This window comes from Prunus avium, chromosome 8, assembly GCF_965620075.1.
Source record: "Prunus avium chromosome 8, drPruAviu1.hap1.1, whole genome shotgun sequence".
Classification (NCBI taxonomy): domain Eukaryota; kingdom Viridiplantae; phylum Streptophyta; class Magnoliopsida; order Rosales; family Rosaceae; genus Prunus; species Prunus avium.
Window position 1 is genome coordinate 33,033,079 of NC_142291.1, and position 24,188 is coordinate 33,057,266.

At 37.1% G+C, this 24,188-nt stretch overlaps 4 protein-coding genes across 5 annotated transcripts; 1 reads left to right on the top strand and 3 right to left on the bottom strand.

The window, feature by feature from the left end:
• Positions 1–382: 382 nt before the first annotated feature.
• On the bottom strand, positions 383–3,839 carry LOC110757217 (squalene monooxygenase SE1). Its single transcript, XM_021958785.2, has 8 exons — positions 3,438–3,839; positions 2,737–2,848; positions 2,434–2,611; positions 2,149–2,317; positions 1,824–2,042; positions 1,431–1,706; positions 928–1,206; positions 383–805 (listed from the first exon to the last, which is right to left on the bottom strand). Exons 1-8 carry the CDS (start codon positions 3,684–3,686, stop codon positions 677–679), a joined length of 1,611 nt encoding a protein of 536 aa, XP_021814477.2. The 5' UTR covers positions 3,687–3,839; the 3' UTR covers positions 383–676.
• A 7,307-nt stretch (positions 3,840–11,146) lies between these two features.
• Positions 11,147–14,897, top strand: LOC110757204 (neurofilament heavy protein). Of its 2 annotated transcripts, none has more exons than XM_021958772.2 (10): positions 11,147–11,435; positions 11,870–11,934; positions 12,018–12,079; positions 12,186–13,226; positions 13,314–13,380; positions 13,506–13,625; positions 13,709–13,825; positions 13,910–14,005; positions 14,097–14,254; positions 14,357–14,897. In XM_021958772.2, exons 1-10 carry the CDS (start codon positions 11,288–11,290, stop codon positions 14,646–14,648), a joined length of 2,166 nt encoding a protein of 721 aa, XP_021814464.2. In that variant the 5' UTR covers positions 11,147–11,287; the 3' UTR covers positions 14,649–14,897. The 2 variants fall into 2 exon arrangements, with proteins under 2 accessions (XP_021814464.2, XP_021814466.2); XM_021958774.2 differs by having other exon boundaries at positions 14,372–14,897.
• A 400-nt stretch (positions 14,898–15,297) lies between these two features.
• On the bottom strand, positions 15,298–19,458 carry PIP (proline iminopeptidase). The gene is made up of 11 exons (XM_021958841.2): positions 19,268–19,458; positions 18,985–19,187; positions 18,248–18,346; positions 18,060–18,170; positions 17,906–17,968; positions 17,682–17,775; positions 17,139–17,236; positions 16,950–17,051; positions 16,733–16,846; positions 16,122–16,196; positions 15,298–15,816 (listed from the first exon to the last, which is right to left on the bottom strand). Exons 1-11 carry the CDS (start codon positions 19,407–19,409, stop codon positions 15,718–15,720), a joined length of 1,200 nt encoding a protein of 399 aa, XP_021814533.1. The 5' UTR covers positions 19,410–19,458; the 3' UTR covers positions 15,298–15,717.
• A 152-nt stretch (positions 19,459–19,610) lies between these two features.
• On the bottom strand, positions 19,611–23,130 carry LOC110757264 (receptor-like protein kinase 7). Its single transcript, XM_021958840.2, has 2 exons — positions 20,370–23,130; positions 19,611–20,272 (listed from the first exon to the last, which is right to left on the bottom strand). The coding sequence occupies exons 1-2, from the start codon at positions 23,044–23,046 to the stop codon at positions 19,923–19,925; spliced, it is 3,027 nt and encodes a 1,008-aa protein (XP_021814532.2). The 5' UTR covers positions 23,047–23,130; the 3' UTR covers positions 19,611–19,922.
• Between the last annotated feature and the right edge of the window lie 1,058 nt (positions 23,131–24,188).

Genomic DNA, 24,188 nt, shown 5'->3' on the forward strand with positions numbered 1-24,188 from the left:
ACATCACCGCAAATATTGTTATCTTTCTCTTCACAGCACGCCAAAATTGATATTCCAAATCTGCCTAAACACCATTATTTCACACAACTCGTGAATAATAATGATGCAGAAGAAGAAAAATACAAGAAGAAAATGAAGCAAACCACAATTTTCAGCCCATTAAATTTTGGTGGTCCCTCCAAATATAATATCCCCTCAAGTCACATACGTGATATGTCATGCATAATGCACAAGAAAAAATCAAGCCGAGACAAAATCATATTAGTTTGAAAATGGAAAAGCCAAAAGCATATTCGTGTGGAACTCTGAAAAGCAAAAAGCCAAAAGCAGGGGTAGTTGAGAGCCTGAAACTTGCAAGAGTTGAAAACTTTAACGTGTAGAATTTGATTAAGCCAAAAAGAAAGTTTAAAGTGTAGATTATTTACGAACTGCTAGAGATCTTGATACAAGTTTCTTTGGGAAAATCTTGTTCCCCATTTGCAGAACAACAAATACGTTAAAAAGAATTAAGAACATATATATATAATTGCTTTCTCTCTCCTAATTTCAGCATTGACCCTCTCCTTGATTTTTATTTTTTGGGAGAAGTCTTGCTGATTTGATACAACTTAGTTTCCCATAGCAATTAAAAAAGAACTGGGGTAACAATATTGTCTTTGTTTTCTTCTTCTTCTTCTCAAAATGCTTTTAGCTTGTTTTCTAGAGGAGCAGGAGGGGCTCTGTAGTATGCTGGGATTGTTGCAGGGAAGAACATTTGTCGAACTCCTTCACCCTTAATGATGGGGAATATGATTCCTGATGCACCCTGAGAATTAAAAACCAGAAAGATTAGTTTAATTAAGGTAGAGCTAGCTTTGTTTTTGTGTTAATTTGTAATTAGCAAGCATGTTGATGATGTGAAAGTACTGGGAATATGAGTGGACATACCAAGATCAATCTAGTCCCGAGCCACACGCGTTGCGGGGTAGGGAATGGAATCATTAGGCGGCCGACTCCATAGACAGCCACGGCAAAGAAATGGAGAAACAAGTGCATCGGACGAGGGTTAAGACCAGAGAGCAGAGATACAGGTCCATATGAGCAGATGCCTCCCAGGCTCAAATAGTCAAAACATGCATCTCGCATTTCTTGTCTTGCTGGGTCAGGTGATGCACAAAACACCTTGTACAAGGCACCGGCCAATGTGTTTATGGTAGATGACACAGGCTGCAAGACAAACCAAGCACTATTATCAGCAAACCAGAAACTATAGAAAATCTCATCAGACACATTATACCATTTTGCATAAAAGATAATGCGGTCTTGCCAAGATATATGACGTGCTATGTTGTTAGACTGTGAATTAGGGCCGGACACAACAACATAGCATATCAAATTGTCTGGCAAGAGAAAAGTTTCCTTCACATACAAGAAAGGAGTTTGATTTATACCTTGCGCAGTGTGTAGAATGATTCGAGATATTCGCACAAAGCATGTGCATCATGGAGATCGGTTAGGGGTCTGAGAAGATCCCTTAGAAGAACAATGTCTGAAAGCGCTACAGTCATTCCTCCTCCGGTTAAAGGATGTCTCATGTTGAATGAATCCCCCAATAAAAGTGCACCAGGAGTGGGAAGAGGAGTGGCAGGCATGCTCTTGTTTTGCATTGTTCTGATGCTTCCTTTCTCAACTGCTGCTAGAAAAGCCTTTAAGAGCTGAGGGGGAACCTGAAATACCAAGTCCACAGATTAGTCCCTTTCGATCGGTGGGATATGTGTGTTTGTCAGGTTGAGATCAAAATGACTGGAAATTAAAACTTAACAGATCAAGCAAACAATAGATACCTGAGGAGCCACCACAGTTTTCAAGTACTTGGCCATATCACCATTAGCTACTGAAGGTACTTTTGTGCCAGGTACATCGACCAAACAACGAATCTCAGTGCTACTGATAGGGTAAAACAAGATGGGTGAAGGGTCTCCCAAGATCACATGTCCATGGTTTGCATGAGGAAGGTCACAGTTCTCCAAGATCAAACCAACAAAGCAAGAAGGACTATCAACCTGCAGTAAAAACAAGTACCTATGTTGGTCTCATGAAAGAACAAACACCTCCTGTGCTAAAATTGAGTCTAATATTAACAACAAATGCTTCAATTTGAATCATTACCTTTGAAGTACAGAGATTGCGGCGCAGATTCGAAAAGCAGCCATCGCATACGATTGTTAGAGGAGCATATGATCTCATCTCCTCCCCAGCCTTGTTCTTGTACATCACACCCTTGATGATGCCCTTTTCTTCAAGTAGAGTTGTCACTGTTCCTTGTTCCAAAGTCACACTGCAGGGAAAAATTTGTGAGACATGAGTTGGTTGAAGAAGATTACACAAGAATAATTAAAACCAAGAAATCATGGAAATCTATCATCTAATATTCTGAAGGAAAATGGGAATTACTTTGGAAGAGTTGCAACTCTTTCGCGCATTCTCTGGATGAAACGCCCGTTGTGGAAACTTCTCCCGGCAATATCTGAAGTATAGTTTTCCAAGGGATAAGACAGTTTGGTGTCATTCCCATTCTTGTAAAGAGCATAACCAAACACTTTCTGAGCATCAATGGACTCATTAGCACAATCTGCAGCCACAAATACAGATTGTTGATCAAAATCGATGCGTGCCAATTTAGTACTAATTAATCGATTAGATCAGAAACAAAGGCAAATTATTGAACCAATTAAACAACTTAAAGCAATTGCTTACCCTCAAGACCCAACTCAATCAATTTAAGATAGCCTCCAGGCTGCAATAATTCACCAACAATTCTGTCTGGCTCACTCAAGTCTCTTTCAATCACATGTACACGGCGTCCTTCCTGTAACAAGAAGCAATTTGAATGCTTAGCCAACCTTCTCAAAATTTTGTCAAATTTACTAGTGTGAAAAATAAAATAAAAAATATTAAAAAGGTTTGGACTGCCCTATTCAAATTAGCACCCAATAGAATCAAATCAAAAGGGGTAAAAAGAAATCAGCTTTTTCACAATATCATCTATTGACTGAAGCCGGATTTGTACAAACAAGAAAAATGTTCATTAAAATTCATATCATATGCTAAGTCCTTGTTTTCTGAGAGATAAAAAAAAACAGAAACCAATAAAAAGAAAAAGTCAGAACAACACAGCTTGAAGGTTTGACTGCTTTGCTTAGCTTAGCTGGATTGTTGAGGAAAATAGAGTTGAAAAAGTAATACTAACAATTATTAACAACTACGTCTTCTATGTACAGCAATGAAATGCAATTTTTTAAAATTTTTCTTTGATTTTCTCTGTCACCAAACAGAACCCCATTCACCACCAAAATTCTAAATTCATGAAAATAAAAATAAAAACTTCTGAACTTGGGAAATATTTGAAAACCATATTGTTCATTATGATGATCTTTAGAGAGAGAATTAATTATCACCTTCCCAAGAGTGTAAGCAAGAGCAGCACCAGCAACTCCGGCGCCGACAATGACAACGTCAGTACTCTTCTCAATCTCCGGCAGGCAATCACCGTTAGCCGGCTGCATCCGGACAAACTCATTTCCATTAACAGCCTCTGAAACATCTTCGGCCTTCTTCTTTCCGCTCAGAGTACTGTTTATGATCATGAAAAAAACAGAGCCCAGCAGAGAAACCAAGACCCCGCCAAGAACATACTGGTAAACCATCTTCGCAAACTACGGGTCAAGATTGAAACTTTGGAAGAAATGGGATCTTGGGTTGCCTCTGGTTTTTCAATCTCTCAGCTGCTTTATCTTTTACGTGTGATTTTGGTTGTGAATATGAAGAACTGCTTATGGTTATGATGAGATAGCAATGGAACTTGAATGCGTTTATATAGAGAGAGGTGGGCTCTGCGTTTTACTTGAGCGTTGGTTCACTAAAACGTGTAGGCGCCTACCGATTAGTTTTTTTAGGCCCATTTTTTTAAAAAAATTATGTGGGTTTTGATTTGATGTGGGTGAGCCTAGGGGAGAATGGGGTGGGCTAGAGGACAAAGGTAGAGTCACTTGAGGACAATTTAATGGTGTCAATTGCAACATAATTGTGATCAACGGTCAGTGATCGTTGGACCCTACTAGCTGGGTACCTAATATATACACACAATCATCTTCAGCTTTATATAATTTGTATTATTGAGATTCAACCTTTCTTTAAAAATGTGGCATATGGATGGGATTCCGAATACAACCCATCAATTAATTGCTTGAGTAAAGATGGGAAATCATATTATTATTGTGGTGCATAAAATAATCCTATTTGTGATATGATATTTTTAATGAGGAATGCATTTTTTTTTTATACAAAGGAGAGGGGATTCGAATTCGGGTGCAAAATGAAGAGCACATCTGTTTTAGTCAATTTGACTCAGTTTATATCTCCATGAGAAACGCACATTTAAACATGATGTCTTAGTTGAACATACTTATTATATAACTAATCCTTTTTCTCCTTTTCTTGCCATGATATCATACAAATGTATACATAGGGCAAAATTTTCTTTTGATTTTGACATGTGATGTTACGACCATTATACAGTTAGAGGTATATAATTATATCTAAATGTGCAATCTAAATCTATACTATCTTTTGCGTTAATGCCTAACAATGACCTCATAATACACTCAACACATGAGCTCAGGAAGGAAATTAGTCCACGAGGAGCACTAAGAGATATATTATGTTCAAGGCGGGGGGAATTACACTACTACTACTATGGATGAGTTGCACTATTTTCGCAAGCTTAACAAAAAAATTTGTGGAACCACCTTAGGTCGAGGGCGCGACTCTCGATCATAGGGTGGCTCTACCTTACCTCTGCAATTAGGTTGAATGCCAAACTTTTCTGTATGGGGATTATAATTAATCAATAACTTTTTTTTTTGGTCAAACGAGAAGGAGATTGCATTCATAAATTATGTCACGACGCCACTACAACTACCTATAAAGAGGTTACAACTAATACAGAGGGATCCAACGGCAACATCAAACTCATTCAATGTACTTCCATTCAAAGCCACACGCGATTAGAGACAGTCAGATAAACGTACATGTCTGGAAAAACCAAATCTAGCACCTACACTACATATGTATTTTCGTATTTCTAATATTTTAATACAACTCTGAATGCATGTGTGGTTGATTAAACAAAAATCACATACCGAGATCGTAGAGTTGAACACATGCGAATTCATTTTAAAAAAAACTTAGTCAAAGAGTTACACTACCACTGAGAAGCTTGCTAGCTCTCCAATTGAGACTAAGTTTTGGTCAAAGTCTACTATCTTGATACGTACGTGGGCAATTAGATGGCATATGAAATAAATTACAAGCCCAATCAACGTTATATTTTCAGTAGTTTTTAAAAACCATGGGAGGCAAAAAATAATTAAATATGTATAGACGAAAATTAATTATTAAATAAATAAACAAATGACCGAATAAGTCCACGAGCACTATATTGGCATATGGTTATGGAGATATGAAGGCAACGGGGAAGTTGGGTTAAGTCATCAGTGTGGACTGGAGCAATACTTTGTCAAGGTCCTCGTTATTAAATATTAACCATGACTTTTCGTCTCTTTGTAAAAAAAAAAATTGTTGAATTTGTTGAAGGTTTAGTAAATTAGAGAAATCTTTTTTTTTTTTTTTTTTGGTTTACATATGATAAAATAGTTTTTACATTAACCTCCATATTCACATCTCCAATTCTTCTTTTCATTCGGACTTTTGCACGTTAATATCGTGCGAAAGCCATTACAAATAATGAGGAAATAAAAAAGAGTAGTAAAAAATACATGGCGTACGATGATAATAACATTCGAGCATCCGTATAAGAGAATATTTCACATCTCTATGTGTTAAGTCCAAGCCTGTCGCAATGTTCTTGTCTCTATCTAATAAAATGCCTAGACTAAATGCATATGAATTGGAACAAAAGAAAAAAAAGAAGAGAGAAAACAACATCTTCACCGCATTTATCAATGAGAAGACAAATCCAAGGAAATTATTTTAGTTTTGATCGAAAGTAGATTTCAATAGAACCCCACAAAAGGGCATAACAATACAAGAAAATCTTAATCACACGAGAAAATCATCTTTGCCAGAAGGGCTTATGATATATACATCTATGGTTAGAGCTACGTCTTATAGGATGATAATTAAAGTGGTCCACAACAATTATTCAACAAATGCCATCAAAAAACAATAAAACCTTTAAAACAAAAAAAAACAAAAACAAAAAAGTAACACGTTAGCTCCAACAGAGCATCATATCTTTACTCACAACAAGAATTATATTCGACTCTACCTTCTCTTTTTTCTAACACCACTTTCACTTGAATTGTTTGCATTGAGAAAGTCAGATCATATTTTATAAAAATTATAAGAGGAGGGGTTTTTCACACACACATTAGAGGAAGTCTAGCGGTTGGACTTGTCAGGTAAAAAGGCCTCCCAAGCCAGCAAAACCCACTCATTGAATCCAACCTAGGCAGATGGTGGGCTCCACCAAGCCTGAGCAGGCCCGAAGGCAAGAACAGTCCGAGCTGTATTTTAAGGGCGATGACGTCAGCGACAAAAAAAAAAAAAAAATATATGAAAAATTACCAAAAAATTCAGATTTTTTTTTTATACATACCTAGAATTTTTTTTTTATTAATCTTGTACATATAAATAAAATTAATCCCATGTGAATAGTAATTATCCTTGGGTTGTCATGGCAATGGGTGAAAAAACAACAAAAACATTACTAGGGCAGATACTATTCATGTGAACTGTAAATGTCATTGTCTTTTGCCATGAAAAATAGGTGAAAGTGCTCTTACTACGGTGTCATGGGAGTTCAAATCTGAGACCATTAATTTGCAAATCGAGGCATTTTCCAACTACAAGTCAAGTGATATTTAATCACGTTTATATTTATTATTTCCTCTAGTAGAACAAATTCTTCTTTTGTTGTGAAGTAAGAATTGTGGGTTTGATTAACCTAAATATAGATTGTAAAAAACAAGTTTTGATATTCTACTCACTATTACTATACAAATATGCTATGAATGGCAATTATGACCAACGAGTCTAGTCCAGTGAAAAGGGTATTGACTTGCGGACAAAAGATCTCATGTTCGAACCTCCATGACATTTTAATTGTGTGCGTGTGTGTGAGAAATCCCCTCCCAAATAGTTTAGACTATCACTTGTATTAAAAAAAAATCCAATCAATGCCTTGTCTTACTTTTATATTACCTTTAATTATAATTTAGAAACCTCTTACACAATGCTGCATTTATTGAGGAGAAACTTTTGACTGTGCCACAGCTAATTTATTCAGCAATATAGTAATAGCTTGAGTGGTTTGGTATGATGAAATAATGATTTGTCCTATAGACTCCTAGTTGATATAAATTAAAATTTATTTTTTGAAGACCTCATGGTGGATAGGGATTAGGACTAATTATTAGAGAACACAACAATATTATCTTGTGTATTAAGTTAATTTAGCACTCTTGGGTGATAGGAAATGCTATTTGCTTTGTAAGAATAAGAATAAACTTCTATGAAATGAAAGAGTTTCGCGGGAATTGTCTTGATCATCGGATATATATATATATATATATATTTTTTGTTTTAGAATATATACTTTGAATGATATATATGTAGGGACAAAAAGAAAAAGACATGGTTAAATGCTAATGCTAATGTTAATGTCAACATTGTCCTGCCACACTAAGGTGGGGGATGAGCTAGGTCATATATGGAGGGAGTTGGCAAGGTCTTTGATCCCCACTATAATAATTTTGCTTCCTTGAAGTTGCCATCTAGCTACCAAGAAGATGCCAGTATAGTCGACTTAAGCATACTTGCCAAGTCCAAGCAATCATGGTTTGTTAATTCATTTGTTGATATTATCATATGGAGAAGTTGCAGGGATAATAAATTATAATTAATCACACAGAAAATAAAATAAAAAGATTTTATTTTTGAATATTATGCTCTCGAAAGAGATGATATATATATAATATGGTTTTAATTAATTTTGTTTGCTTAGAACTGGTTGTTCTAACGTTCTTCTCATAGAGGCACATAGACCTTAGAGACAATTGATTTAGGATTTTAATGGCCTCTTTCGTGGGTGTGATGTAACAAAGTTTGGTGGTGTCACAGGTCGGTCTTTCATATCATGTTGCGTGTCCAAAAATTGATAACCTATAGTTATAATTAGAAGAAAAAAAAACATATTGCTTCTACCTCCATTAATGCGATTATATATTTACATATATATTTTTATATGCAATGTGAAATTTATTAAAAAAAGAATATGGTTGTTGAGGCGTGGATGTGTCTATATTGACTTTGTTGCAGTGTGAAGATACGTCTAAATAATATGCACAGGATAAAAAAAAATACAAGAATACAGTCCTAGTGGTCTGCAGTCGGCCTGCAATTTCTGACCAATAGCATCATCCACTACTTTGCATGGAATGAAGATCATATTGTATGTGGCAGCTTCAAGACCAATTATATTTCCACGATATTTCCTCAACATGCATTTTTGGACCAGGATAAGCTGGTTTTTTTTTTCCTCTCTCTTTTTTGTTTTGTTTTGGGGTCTGTATAAGATGATAGCACACCAAAGTATACCAGATGCATCACTAGCGGCAGCGAAATGGGTTGTTATGATGAAGTTCGGATTGTCTAACAAATAATCTTGTTTATGCAGAAAAAAAGTAGCTACTCCCACTTTTTGACCAATCACGTTGTTCTACAGTTTCATCAACTAAGTTATAAGTGCCATAACGATCCAATCATCTATAGGTCGCATACGCTTTTTGTCATGTGAAAAAATGAATGGCAACACTATGCTTAGACCACTTTTTCTATGTCTATGTTCAATTTGTGGCCAACACACTTGGGCCACAAAAAAACCTATGATGTGCGGCGGATACATATCCAGTAGTGAATTATGTGTCAGTATGTTTAGGTTTTCTGTGTCGATATTATGTTTGTCCAAAACTTCAATTAAGTTTTTCGTTTTATTTTTTTTATGAGAATGAAACTTCAGTTATGTCTTAGACAAACATCAGTTAAGGTAGCTTAGCTTGCTTGGTAAAGATTTTGATGCCAAAGTATTTGGGGAAGCTTAGTTGGTAAGGATCTTCGTCAAGATTGGGTGTATATACGTACGTATATAGGATGCCCCTTTTATTTCAAAATTTGCTGACACAAATTCTCTATTTTCCTCGCATGCATGTAGCTCCCTTTATTTGAACAAATCTGACTCAATCAAATCACTCTCTTTTATCTCCTTTGCATGGGCCAAGCCAGGACGTCCTTAGCCAGGTTAGTCTAATTTGTTTGCTTTCGAAAGTTTCTCTGACAAAGACAATATATCTTTTTTTTTTGGTCGAAAGACAATATATCTTTAACGATTGAATTGCCTGCTTTCTTTCAAGTCAAGTCAGTACGTAGCAGGTAAAAGCTTCACGCAAATACCTGATTGCCCGCCCTTCAGTAACGAGGTTCAATGGATGAAAAAGCTTCACCCCTTAACATTGCCCAAACAATCTCATCATTTATTCCATTGTTTCTCTACAGAAACAGAAGGCGGTCTCTTATTTTTAAGTACAAGCGATTGGGAGAGGAGAGTTTACATGAATATTCATTAAGTGTTTGAGGATTTCGAACATCTGCCAACATGAATGAAAGTGATCCTCTTTAAATTAAGTAGAAAACTATAAAATCACTCTTAATAAATCATTAATTTTTTAGTATTTATCTGTTTCTCTTTTTTAGTTCTTAATAAAATTAACACCTTATATATTTGATGATAATAGTGGGTCTTTAAGCAAAATTTAATTGTTTTCTATTTTTAATTAAACCTTAAACAATGTAAAATGAGATATATTTTCAGTTGTGTCCTTTGTATTAATCCCACATAAACTATCACTGCCTATTCTGACTATCAATTAACAATCAATACCATACGTATTTTTTTAAGTTTATACAAGCGATATTAAAGAAGGGGAATTCGAAGACATGAACGTACTTATCATCACTTATAATAAAACTTCAGTAAAAAACGCTTATGAAAAATTGAAATCCTATCCATACTGATTTCAAGTTTCAAAGTTTTGCTCTTTTACAACAAAAACATTTGAGTTTTGACCTCTTACGTTTTGGAAACTGTGAAGACTTGGGCCTACAAATGAAAGCAAAAAAGAAATCTTGCATGAACCCAAAGCCGAAATATAATCGTTGGGTTTTCCATAGAAATTTCAGCTCTTCGGCAACCCTCAATTGGTAAGGCCCAATATACAATAGAGTTGGTACATGAAAGGAAAGCCGTCAAGAAGAAGAGTAATTAACCATTTACACAAAACAATTGTAGCATGGCAATTTAAGTAGATTTGGATTGATTATTACTTAACAGTGACACATACCCTCATATCATACGGCCTTTAACACAAAACAATAAACGAGTTGAATTAGTGTCAAACACGAGAAATTATTGAATACTACAATAGTATAATTACGTGGTACATCTTATATACGTGTTATAATATGGGTGGACGATATGATTTATTTTCCCCTTTTTAAGGGAATAGTATCTATAAATATCCACTTATATTATAACACGTGTACAAGATGTACCACGTAGCCGTACTACTGTAGTATTCTATAATTTATCGTCGAACACGAATAATCGCCAATCAATTCCCACCACAGTAGTGGTGGCTTCACCCTTCACTATGGTACCCCAATTTGAACTCCAATGTAACCCCAAAAGAAAAAACTCGAATAATCGAGACTCGATTAGGACATTTAATTAATATTACTATCTACAATAAATGATTAGTTTTTTAATTTCTTGATATGATATATATTAATTCTTATAGAATTATATGCTTACTTATTAACGTTTGCTTGCGTAAAAAATAGATAAATTGTTTTTTTTTTAATTTACCAAAAATATATATTTATTTTGTGGATCAACTTGGGCTTGGGCCCAACACAGTCCCCGTTGGTAGATCTGACAGTTGGACAGGAAGAATCAAATGACGAAAACACCCCTAAGAAACCGTTTCAGTGACATCCTTGTCCGAAAATCAGAACCTCTCCCCAACGGCTACTTGCAGAGACGGCAAATTTAAAACTAACGACTCTTTCACACTTCACACTCTTCTTCGCTGACCTCCATTCCCCAAATCCAAACTCGCTTTCTCTGTCACTCACACAACTCAGGCTCCCTTCTCTTTCTCGCTCTGTGGAAATGGAGGAAGAAACTAAGTGCGTGCAGATCGACGGCCAGGAAGGCGGGGACGAGTTCTACGAGAAGATCGAAGCGCCCAAGTTCGTCGACTTCACCGAATCCGACCCGTACCGACCCGACGACCGCTACTGGTTCTGCATGCGAGTTGGTTCGTTTCACTCTAACCCAGCAACCCACAAATTTATCTCTTCCCTTTATTTGTTTTTCGCTAATCAGATGAAGCTCTTGCTTTTAAAGTTTTAAGCTTGGAAATGAATTTTATGTCTCTGTTAGCTTTTGATCCGTTTTATTATATTTGGTTCTGTTTTTGATGTGTTTGATTTGGAGCTCTCTGTTTGGTTGCTGGGAAAATTGAAGGGGTAAATTAATTAAGTGAAGATTCTTTATTAGGAAATGAACAAAATCAACTAAAAGGTCATTAATTTGAGTTGAAAACTTTAATGGTTGATCCAGTTGACATGGTAATATGCAATTCAGAATCACAGTGAGTCAGTGATAGGGCTAAGTCAGGAAAGCCTAATTATAGAAATAAAACCCCTTTTTTGTCAGATAAGGAAGTTTGTGTTGGTGTTTATTTTGTAGGATGTGATCAGAAGCATGAAGAAGAATTAGACTCTGAAGCAATCTACAAAAACTTTGTTCTTCGGGTGAGTATTAAATTTTGTTTTCGGTTCGAATTGGAACTTACATAATTCACTTTATTTTGATATGACAATAATGAGTTTTGCAGGTCATGGCAGCAAGAAGTCCTAATGTAAGACTTAGAAAAACACTAGCTAGAAAAACACCAAGGTATATATGCAAAGCTTTCAATTTGATTAAATTCCAATGGTTTTCTCTCCTAATTTTGTAATTGGGCTTATAATGATATATTCTTTTATTTTTATTTGCTATGTAGTTTGAAATGCCCACTTACTGCTCCTGCAAAATCTTCCAAGCCTAGAGTATCAAGGTTGGCCCTGATTTCTTCGTTCTCTCGTAAGATGGTTGATGTCAAAGATAAAGCCAGACCTCTTCAAAAGATCAGTGCAACCCCAAATGTTAAGGCAAAGCAACCATCTTCTGTGGCCAAAGCTCTCACTAGTCCGAGGAATAGAAAACCCATCTCAAATCCAGACACATTTCGAAGTGTTAGGAACCCCAAACCGAAAAATGTTGTGGTGCCAAAGAGTAGGGTGGTGGCTAAAGCTCTGGTATTTCACTCTCCAAAGAAGGCTGTAAGAACCAAAGTTTCGAAGGAATGGGGTAGTCCTGTGGGAAAAATGTGTTCAGCCATGAAGAAACTTGAGATCACGAGTGGAAAGAAACATGTATTGGGGTATAACAAGCCATTGCCTTTAGATACTTCAAGAAAACAATTCAGAGGGCGGGAGGTTAAAAGCCGGGTTTTTGATTCATTGCATTCCAAAAATTGCAAGGGTCAGGAAGCCAAATCCATGAAGAGAAAGAACAAGGAAACAGACTTGAAACAGTGTTGTGATCCTGTGCCTCATGAAGGGGTTAATGACAACGATACCACCGACATGGAGGTTGATGAAAAATCAAGAAATGGTACTCTTGAAGGGTTCTCCTTGTCAGGTACTGCTAAGAGCAGTGCAGTAAATGGTGACGAACAGTGTATGGGAACTGGAAAAACCTCAGAACCTCCACTAGGTGAGAATCAAGTTGAAGACCTATCAGAGACCTCCAAAGGTGACCCTACCTCCTTGTCAAGTTCCAAAGACAGGGATTCATTAGAGAATGATGATAAGGAGAATGCCAAAGATGGAAATGGTCATGTGGAGAAAATAAAGTCAAGTTCAGAGAAGGCGAGCACCGTTGAAAACATGGACAAAGATGATGATAAAGAAAATGCTTTGGCCTCTGACAACCCAGAAAATGAAAATGAGGCATTTGAGAGTGAAGATAAAGAAAATAATAAAGCTTCTCATGAGAACAGGTGTGTGGACTTGTGCTTCTTTACTTTTCAGTTCTCTGTATTTTTTGTAGAACTCAATTGTAATTAAAAATTTTCAAGTGATTACAGAGACCTGAATACTAATGGTCACTCCAAGAGGAAAAATATGGGCAAGCATGATCCTTACTTACAAAAGGTGGCTTCTTATAACCCCTTGAAAATCATACGATAATATCATATCTTCTAGTGTACTATCAGTTTCTGTTAAACTTTTGTCATTCATGTTTTTTTATGCCTGCTAACACTTGAACAATGATGCAGGTCAATCAAGCAGATAAGACTAAGAAAGAAAGCTCTACATCTGCTGCCACCAATGCTCAAGGGATGAAGAATAGGAAACCAAAGTCTACAAACCCTAAACCTTTTAGGTTTAGAACTGATGTATGTGAAACCTTTTCTGACCATTTTCTTTAATAAACAGTCAACGTCCAGGATATCTGATATGATTTTGGTTCTCTTTCTAGGAAAGAGGGATGCTCAAGGAAGCAACTTCGGAGAAAAAAGTTCATGCACCTCTTAAGGAAATCACATTAGTCAAGCTCCCAGGGGCAAAACCAATAAATAAACAGAACGTGATACAGGTAAGTCTGTAGTTGAACTTTCTTTTACCCCTTTCTAGCATGTCATAAATAAAGCTCCAGGCTAATACATTCATTCCTGATTAGATGACTAAAAACTGCCTTGGACAAAGTGACAATGAGAATGATACCCAAGGAAGCAGTGAAAAGAGATTCAACAGAAGAACACAACTAGATGAAAATGTAAGTCTTGTTGTCATAGCGAAGCTGAAAATAGATTACTCTTGAGGGTCTTTGCCTAGGTATCTGATAAAGTTCTTATGGTCCTATGCAGGGAAAGAAGGGAGCTAAGAAGACTTCAAAAAGAAACTTCGAAAGAAATTTGTCTGCAGTAACTCCGCAAAATGAAACTGGCCAGGACAGAATACAAAAACCAGATAAAGAAAGGACTAAATCACCAATGGTGCAGAAAAAATTTGTGAGACCGAGAGGGTGAGTGTTAACTTTTTCTTCTCAAAACTTTGAAAGAAATTTGTCTGTAGTATCATCTTCAGTGACAAAGAGCCTATGTTCATCAAAACTTAATCATACTAGCCTTTTCTTTTGCAGGGCAGATTCAACTGGGAGGAAGGCAATGGTTTCCCCCAAGACACCTTGTCAACTCAGTGTAATAAAGGAAACCCCGTGGACAAATATAAGACCCAAGAAAGCAGCAAACCCCTGCAGTGCTTCTCCAGCAGCCAATTGCACCCCTTCCAGGTCATTGTCAAGGGGAAGAAGGCCTGCAACCATCCCAAAAGAGCCACACTTTCACAGTATTCACGTACCGAAGAGCTGCACGGGGCTGCACAAGGAAAATGAGTTAATGGATGCCCAACAAAACTAACTTATTTTCTTCTGTTGTATGATATCTTCTTGTTTGTTCAATAACATCATTGAATTGTATTTGCTTGCTTATATGTATTCTGGTTGTTAGGCTTGTGGGGGCGTACTGAAACATGAGAGAATTGAATTGTATTTATTCATTTAAAGGGCAGAGGCAATATATACTCACCCTTTAATCAAACATGAGAGAGGATTGAATTGTATTTATTCATGTACCCTTTAATCAAACATGAGAGAGGATTGAATTGTATTTATTCATTTACCCTTTAATCAAACATGAGAGAGGATTGAATTGTATTTATTCATTTAAAGGACAGAGGCATCATACCCGGTCCTTAATTTTCTAATTGTTTATTTTTTAGGTACTGAGACTTATGCACCTGGTGCAATTTGCAAGCTCTCTGACTCCCAAAATGTGGGAACCAACCATCTCTATCTTTAAGATATATATATATATATATATCAGTTATTCTCTTATCCGGATGTCCGCACGTTATTATCATGCGGATCCTATTGTAAACAGACAAGAAAACAGAGAGGGGTAGTACAAAATACACTGCGTCCGCACGATAATAACGTCCGGATGTCCGCATAAGAGAATTTCTGATATATATATATATATATAAAGAGAGGAGAGGAGGGATGGGAAATAGAAGAGAAAAAGTTTATTATTTTAATCATTAATTTGAAGCTAAAAAAAATTAAACCATTCTATATGTTTTCTCCTCTTTCTTACCCAGACTGAGAGATGAAAGGTAGAGTTTCAGTTTATAGGCCAACAAATTTATGAGCATATCAAACAGAATGTCTACATATTCAACAGCCCTCATCCAATTCCCCATCAAACAGCTTTGATACGAAGGGGAACACTAAACAGCTTTGATACAATATTCCAACACTTCCATAGCAATTATGTGCATTAAGCCGGAACGGACTTGTTTGCAACCAGCTTCTTTGTAGATGTCTGAATTCCTTCTGAAGATGAATTCACGCTTTCTGACCGGAGTCTACACCCACCACAGGGGAAGACTGTCACTTATTCACTGATATGTAGTCTTGTCTTTGTTTTCCTATGCCCCTTTCTTTATGTGTTTCAGCTTCTCATTTGCGGCCACAAGTTCTGCAGCTATTCCTGGTTCATTAGCAGAATGCCCTGCATCTTGAATAACCTGTTAAGAGCAAAATTGTTCAGTAATTTCTTCATAAAAAGGGAACTATGACTACTGCAATTCAGGTGAGCGCAATTAGCGGTACACATGATGCAGGACGTTCTGCATCTCACAGTTACGTAAAATATTTCTGGAATAAATTATTATGTAGAATACACCTAAAATTTCCCTTTATTGGCATCATAAACACGAGAACGCATAACTTTAGTCTACTTTTTGCTCATGCAGAAATAATTTTACAGCAATACAAATGCTTGGTATATAAAGCTGAAACCAGTTTACAGCAAGATAAATGGTCTAATTACCTTGAGATCAGCTTCTGGCCATGCTTTATGAAGATCCCAAGCTGACATCATGGGGCAGCAAACATCATATCTTCCCTGCAAAATCAATTGTTAAAGTTCTTTCAACTCACAATTGATACTAGATTGACAATGTTACCTCAAGGTGCATACATAAGCACATATGTTTACTGGATGTGGAAATGATGTTGGACATATTTATCATACTAATGGAGAAAATTTACATATATAAATATATCAAGGTTCCTACAATATCAAATCTCAGTTATTAGTCTTCTACTATCGAAAATAAAATATCAAGGTTCCTACAATATCAAATCTCAGTTATTAGTCTTCTATTATCGAAAATTAAGTTTTTGCCTTCAACCCCATGATGCACACAAACGTCATCCACCGAACTAAATGCATAACAATGGGCAGTAAGCAATGGGTCTATTAACTCCATTATCCATTTAAACCAATTCCTGAAATACGTACTCATAAATTTTAAATGATACCCTAAGCCAAAAACACTGGCACAGCGACAGCAGATGATACATCATTAGGTCACCAAATATCGTGCCCCTAATTAAAAGAGTACGTAAATGATGTATGGAAGAATATAAAATATTTACCTGTACAATTGTAGTTTTTATATGCCTTATCTTATCAATGTTATCTAACAGGAACCCATCTGAAGGAAAAAATCCTCTATTCACAAAGTAATGATTTTCAATCCTTGCGAATGCCTGGACACAGCAAAGCAAATACCATTATAAGTCAGAAGGGAATTTCAGTCAACAGTGCATAAACTATGCATGATACTTTATACTCATCTGTGAATCAACCTACCAATGAAAACTTATCGTCCTCTCCTCTCTTGATGTTATCATTATTTGGAAAAAGATGGGCAGTCATCATTTCCCACATGGTCCATGCTCTAGCAGCTGCATACTAAGAAATTTGGAAAGATTTAAAGAGAATGAGCTTAAAATATCATTTTTTAAAAGCAGCATATGCCCAAAACCAGGCACGTCTTACTTGTACTTCCTGATCATCAGAGTTTAATCTCTTCCCGTAGGCATCGACAAAACATCCCCTCTCATTTTCTGGAATAAGATCTCGAAATGGCTCCCAAGCTGTATATTTGAAAATGGCACAAGCAATCAGCCACTTAAAAAACTAATAAACATGCCAAGGCCAAGCCCATAGATGCATGAATTTATCAAGTATAGTTAATTGAAAGAAAAAAAAAATTGTCATTGTTTATGATTTTTAAAACTATAAATCGTTAACAAGTTTTATCAACTTCCAACATTACTACATCAGAAACTCAAGCCCCCAACAATGTTTTGTAACATCTAATAATTGGAATCTCTTAATAATAATAGTTGGAAATTCCACAATTGCACTTCTTATGTGACAGATATAATGGAAGAACAGTGCAGTAATCATAGTCAATGCAAAAAGGGTTTGAGAAACTACGAAGATGTACTTCAAAACACCCATTTATAGAAATTTCTATCCAAAACCTGAAAGGTAGATATTATGGTTTATGCCAACAGAAAAGAAATTGTAACATACCGTCAGGAAATATGGAAGCAGCACCACCCTCATAAAACCAATCAATCTCTTTCTTTCTCAAAAGAAAAATCCCTCTAAGAACCATGCCAGTGACCTTATAACAACATCAAAGTATAGTAAAAAACTGTACCATGTATTAGATAATTAAAAGTGCAGATGACCTGTATCAAGAGATTTGGAATCCCAGCAAAAGAATTAATTGTAACATCAACAAAGTTATGCACCTTATCAGGGTGTGATTGGCTATATGCAAGGGCAAGTGTACTACCCCATGACCCACCGAAAACCTGAATGACATAGTAAATAAAATTATATGTATTCAGGCATATCAAACAACCATGTTTTTACTTTATCGAGAGCTAGAAATTACATACTGACCTGCCATTCTGGAATTTCCAAGTGTTCCCTGAGCTTTTCAACGTCACTAATTAGATCCCATGTGGTATTTTCTACCAAGCAAGCATGTGGGGTACTTTTCCCAGCACCTCGCTGGAGATAAGGAAATAATTTCAGATAAAAACTGTGGGAGAAATTAAAATGTATCTAATAACGGCTGAAGTCCTAACCTGATCAAATAGAATGATTCTGTAAAACTCAGGATCAAAGAATTTGCGATTACTTGGTGCAGTTCCTCCTCCTGGACCCCCATGAAGAAATACTACAGGCTGCAGGATAAAATTCACAACATTTTAAACAAAAATTTAGTATCAAAATCACCAACCAACATGGAACTTTCAGAAATACAAAATAAAATTAGTACACTACATCTTCTTTAAACAACACCCATCTCATATGTAGCCGCATATTCTTACTATGGAACATTTTATTCCTTCGATAAAACAGACAAGGAAATTTGGGTAGGCCCAGAAATGAGAAGAAAAATTAAAGTTCCCTTTTTTCCTTTCCACCTGGAGGACAAGAGGGTCAGAGTGAGTATGAATCAGTGTTGGAACTCACATGAAAACCTTAAACAATTCGAGGTACCTCCGCCAACAGACCTTGCCAGTTGAAAGTTTCAACAAAGTTTTAAAACATACAACAAGTCTCAAGAGGGCAAACCATTCAAGCACCATCAAGCTACAATAACAAGAAAAAGGCACACTTTACAATAGCAGAGCTCATTTACAAAATGCAAATCCTATTACTTTGAGATGATTTGCAAATCCCAGTTCTTAAAGATTTGGAATTTGAAATCTTAATATATGAAGAATTCACACTCTAAATGAACAAGATGGAAAAGGAAAAAAAACTCAAAACGAAATAACTTGAAAAACCCAAATCGCATAGGCAGTGGGGCACTTACATGCCCATTTGGATTTCCAGACTGCTCCCAATAGATTGTATGAATATCCGAAACCTTCAGAAAGCCAGAACTGTACGGCTCTATACTCGGGTAAAGGTTTCGGTTGAATTCCGGGAATTCCTTCTCCGATTCCATCAAACCACCGGGTTTGAGCTCACTCTCAAAGCCACCACTTTGCCCGCGTAAAACTAAATTCCTCTTCCCTGTTACAAACAAACCATAATTTCCTGTCAAGTTGGGATTTGAGAGAGAGAGAGAGAGAGAGAGAGAGAGAGAGAGAGACCTGAAGCTGAAGGAGTGAACTTGTTGGAGAATGAGAGAGAGGAAGTTGAAGAAGAAGAGGTGGAGATGGGTGGAATGAGGGAAAGGGATGCGCAAGAATAGGAATTGGAACTCAATGCTATTCCCAAGATGCTCAACCTCATCACTGTTCTTCTTAGGTGGCGTTTGGTTAATTGCTAATCCAAAGTAAAATGGAATGGAATAATTTTTTTTATAAGACAAAATGGAAATCTATATATTCTATACAATAATAATAGGAGGGAAATTATAATAATTATAAAAAAAGAAAAAAAAAGAAAAGAGGATGGATAGAATGGAATCCAAATTAAAATAAGAATAAAATGTAACCAAAGTGATTGCTTTATTGCACAATTATATTACAAAGTAACCCCCTCTGAATTAGCAGGAAAAAGAAGAGGGGGCAAAAAAAAAAACCAAAAAAACACTAAACTCTCCTGCAAGCATAGATCTAAATACTAGAGCTCCTTCCCAAGTTTTGTAGGCAGGAGCTTCTCTGGGAGCTAGGAAGACTATTGGGGTTCACAGACAGAGCATTGCTTGTGTATTTTTTGTATTGTGTATTTTGGGCTATATATGAAATGAACCATAACTTCTGCCTTCAATTGTGCTACTTCTGTGCCATCTTGTGGGTATTTTTACCCTTCTTTTGTAATATTTATGCTGGTGAGTTTACAAGGCTCTGCCTCTTCCAGCATTTGAACCACCATTCTCATGGAGGGCCTTAGAACCGGCACCCTAGCGGTGCAGTGAATTGCAATGCTCAGCACCTTGATGGCATCTTCTTTTAGATCATCTGAGATGCTTGCGTCTACCAATTCAAGCGCACTCTCCTTGTACTGCATTTTGCTGCAAACCCAGCTCACTATATCCTTGTTTTCTCCAAACTCAGGCTCAATTGGCCTCTTCCCTGTGACCAATTCCATCAAGACCACCCCAAAGCTATAAACATCACTCTTCTCATTGATCTTGCATGTATATGCATACTCTGAACCACAAAACACAAAGACAAATTTAATCAGATTTTTCAGTGTCAACTGTTACATGTTAATTCATGAAGATAAAAAAAAGGAAAGAAAAATTACCTGGAGCTATGTACCCAAGTGTCCCAGCAATGACATGAGTGCAATCTGCACCAACCTGCATAATCTTGGCAAGCCCAAAATCAGCAATTTTTGGTTTCCAATCCCCATCCAGCAGAATATTGCTAGACTTCACATCCCTGTGTATCACAGGTCTGTGATTGCCATGGTGAAGATACTCCAACCCCCTTGCAGCCCCCAATGCAATTTCATGCCTCACCTCCCACCCCATCTTCATCTTGTTACTTGTGTGCAGCTGATCCCATAAGCTCCCATTGGGAAAGTACTCATAAACCAGCAGATTGCTGTCCTCACTTGTTATGCTGCAGTAGAGCTTCACCACATTCACATGCCTCAGAGAGCTCAGTGTGGCCACTTCTGCATCATACTCTGAGGACCTGGGTTTGCACTTCTTCAACATGGAAGCGCTGCTTCGGTAACTTTTTCGGTCACCGGTGTCAGAAGTGGTCCAAATGTGCTTTACAGCAAGTTCTTTCCCATCACTCAGTGCAACTTTGTATACATTCCCTGACCCTCCTTTGCCAATTAAATTCTCAGCTCTGATCGAGTCCAGGATTTCCTTTTCTGTGAAGCTTAGCACGTGGTACTGCTTCATAGTCCAAGAATCACTCTTCAATGGATGGTCAAGACTCTTCCTCCTCAGCTTCAAGAGCGAGAAAACAGCAACCACAACAAACAGAACAAGTACTCCAGCAATGAAACTGGACAGGAATATTCGGGGTCCTCTAGAAGTCCCTGAATTTGAAGAACAAGACCTCATATTTTCCATGTTCCGACTGCACAAACCCGGATTCCCATCAAAGCTTCCACTAAAGGCTTGAATGGATAGTGATTCCGGTATGCGTCCAATCAACCGATTGTTTGTCAGATCAAGAAGGCTGAGTTTGAGGGATGACAAACTGGTAGGAATTTCACTGGAAAGTTGGTTTCCAGATAGGTTCAAGGAGTTCAGGTTATGTAATGATCCAAGACTTGACGGGATTTGGCCAGAGATATTGTTGTGGGCAAGGTTTATTTCAGAGATACCAACACATGAGCCTAATGAGTCTGGTATGGTACCAGACAACATATTTTGGTCCAAATGAAGACTGCTTAATTTCTTCAAATTCCCAATTGTTTCTGGGATTTGACCCTTAAACTGGTTCACACTTAGCTGAATTGAGACCAATGAGGTAGCTTCAGACAAAGTATCAGGCAACTCACCTGAGAATCTATTATAAGCTAAGAGCAACAATGACAAAGAGTTTGCCTTACCAATATCTGGTGCCAGAGGACCTTCAAATTGATTCATAGCAAGATCAATGATGATAAGATTTGGCAAGCTCCACATTCCAACAGGGACACTACCCGAAAGCGAATTGTTACTCACACGAAACCGATTCAAAGACTTGCAATTGGCATAGTTTTCCGGGATCCCACCTGTGAAATTGTTCTGCAGCAGAAGAAAATCAACCATTTTTACATTGTTGCACATGTCAGGTGGTATAGGACCAGTCAGATAGTTCTCTGATACATCAATATAATCCAAGCCTGCCCAAGAACCAAGCTTTTGAGGAAGAGTACCAGTGAGCTTGTTCTTGTAAAGTGAGAGCTTAACAAGGCTCTTGAACTCCCCAAACTCCTCAGGAATCTCTCCTTCTAATTGGTTTTCAAAGAGGTGCAGAGAGGCAAGCTGGGTCAAGGACCTCAGCTCAGAGAGATCACCTTCAAGCTTATTAGCGGAGGCATCAAAATTCACAAGGCTTGGAAGGCTACCAAGCCCAGCTGGGAGTTTCCCAGTGAGCAAATTCTCATAAAGCTCAAGCTGCCTGAGCTTCTTGAGATTTGAAATGCTTTGTGGAATTTCACCAGACAGTTGGTTACCAGAAAGCTCCAGATTTTCAAGCAGAGTAAGGTTTCCAATACCCTCTGGGATTTGTCCAGTGATGCTGCAATTTGTGAGGTACAGCCAATAAAGCTTGTCAAGCTTTACAACCTCTGCAGGAAATGAGCTTGGGTCAAAAGGGTTGTCTCCAAGGCTCAAGAAAGTTAATTGGGTAAGATTTTCTAGTGATTTCCATGGAAATGCCCCTGAAAATCTGCTACCATTCAGACTCAAGAGGGTTAATTGGCTCAGAGGTGACAAGTCAGGAACTGTCCCTGTAAATGAATTGTTACCCAAATCCAACTGCTCCAAACTCGTGCAGTTTTTCAAGTCGTCTGTTACGCTTCCGTGCAAGCCATTCCAGCCCAAAGAAAGCTTCTTTAAAGATTGAAGCGAGCAAATTGAGTCGAATGGAAGAATCCCAGAAAGCTTTTGTTGAGAAAGGTTGATTTCAGAGACGAGGCCATTGGAGTTGCAGACAACACCAGTGAAGTTGCATATGGGAGTGGCTTCTGTCCAAGAAGTGAAAACACTTGGGTTTGAGCTTTGAAGGGCGGTCTTGAGCTTGAGGAGCGGTTCGAGCTCCTTTGATGTGGATGGAGAAAGCAGGCACAGGCAGAGGAAGAGCAGAATGAGAAAAGGTGTCGGAGGAGGAAGCCGTTGCCTGAACGACATGCCGTCCAGTGGTGGTGGTGGGTGTGAAGCCGGGAGTGCTAGATTTTGGTTGTCATGGGGTGGCAACTTCGAAGGGAAGTGGAATATGAAAAAAAAAAGTAGCTTGAAATATGAGTTCATGGGTTCACATCGTGAGAGAGAGACATTCACATGTGCTGAGAGAGTGTGGGGAAAGAAGAAAATTTTGGCACGCAAAGTTGAAGTTTGAAGCATGGTTTTCATAAATCGGATGAATTCCATTAAATAATTGCGCGATAATTTCAGTCTAAAAGTGGATACTATATTTTATATTGATTATCCAAAATACTCCATTGATTATACTGGGTATTTCTCAATGTTACGCTACACAGTATTATAATAATCTAACGATTAAAAACATGAGACACCATCAAACTTTGAAATTTTTAAAATTTCTTTTGAAAGCAGCTTTGAGTTCTTTTATGTTTTAAGTAAATTAAAATGTGTTACATGACAATACGTTTCTTGTTAAATAAATGAGGTTCAAATTGCAAACTAGAAAAACTGTATTTACACTAAAAATGCATTGGCTTATTATGACTGTAAAATTTCAAAACAAAAGTCTTATTGGTTTTTCATTTCATTTGAGGTTGAAAGTGCAAAAAAAAAAAAAAGTATTGGCTTATGATTGCAAAATTTCAAAACCAAAGGCTTATGATCACAATGTTTGATCTATTATAAAGTTATATTTAACTTTTTATTTCAAGTAGCACTACTATTTCTAATTAGATTAAAAATGAAGGAAAAATAAATAAAAAGAAGCAGCTCCTCCACCGTCCAATCAGTCTAGTCGGCTGTTTAATTCACACTGAGACTTGTCGTATAATGCTTCCAAAACCAGCTATTCAAGAAAGAACAGAAGAAAAGAGAAGAAGAAGAAGAAAGTGGGATACAAAGCAATTACTAACCTTTGGACTCTCACCTGTTCATGCACGTGTTTGATATCACAGGACAGGACCGGCACAGACATAGAATCTGATCTAGCCGCCAGGGTTGACTAGGCTTTCACCTTCTGCTACGTGTAGCCTATGATGCCATGTATGCATCACTGGTAAATTACCTGGAAGCCTGGAACCATAAATGAATGATTAGGGCTCAAGAAAATTCCACATATATTGGTGAAAAATATACACACAAGATAAGCACATGAAGTTGACACAGTTGGATTTACTAGCTAATTGCAATACTATATTTACTTCAAAGGCTGATAATTCAAATGTGTTAACCTTAATAATTATCTTATG

Excerpts from the sequence above, each read along its gene's own strand:
- LOC110757264 (XM_021958840.2), bottom strand. The coding sequence starts at position 23,046 with ATGAACTCATATTTCAAGCTACTTTTTTTTTTCATATTCCACTTCCCT. Across the intron at positions 20,273-20,369 it reads ACTTGGGTACATAGCTCCAG|AGTATGCATATACATGCAAG; the intron begins GTAATTTTTCTT and ends TTTGTGGTTCAG.
- PIP (XM_021958841.2), bottom strand. The coding sequence starts at position 19,409 with ATGAGGTTGAGCATCTTGGGAATAGCATTGAGTTCCAATTCCTATTCT. Across the intron at positions 17,969-18,059 it reads TGGAAATTCCAGAATGGCAG|GTTTTCGGTGGGTCATGGGG; the intron begins GTCAGTATGTAA and ends TATGTCATTCAG. Across the intron at positions 16,197-16,732 it reads TAAAAACTACAATTGTACAG|GGAAGATATGATGTTTGCTG; the intron begins GTAAATATTTTA and ends TTGATTTTGCAG.
- LOC110757204 (XM_021958772.2), top strand. The coding sequence starts at position 11,288 with ATGGAGGAAGAAACTAAGTGCGTGCAGATCGACGGCCAGGAAGGCGGG. Across the intron at positions 14,006-14,096 it reads GAACACAACTAGATGAAAAT|GGAAAGAAGGGAGCTAAGAA; the intron begins GTAAGTCTTGTT and ends GGTCCTATGCAG. Across the intron at positions 14,255-14,356 it reads AAATTTGTGAGACCGAGAGG|CCTTTTCTTTTGCAGGGCAG; the intron begins GTGAGTGTTAAC and ends TAATCATACTAG.
- LOC110757217 (XM_021958785.2), bottom strand. The coding sequence starts at position 3,686 with ATGGTTTACCAGTATGTTCTTGGCGGGGTCTTGGTTTCTCTGCTGGGC. Across the intron at positions 2,612-2,736 it reads GATTGAGTTGGGTCTTGAGG|ATTGTGCTAATGAGTCCATT; the intron begins GTAAGCAATTGC and ends TTGTGGCTGCAG. Across the intron at positions 1,207-1,430 it reads CATTCTACACACTGCGCAAG|CCTGTGTCATCTACCATAAA; the intron begins GTATAAATCAAA and ends TTTGTCTTGCAG.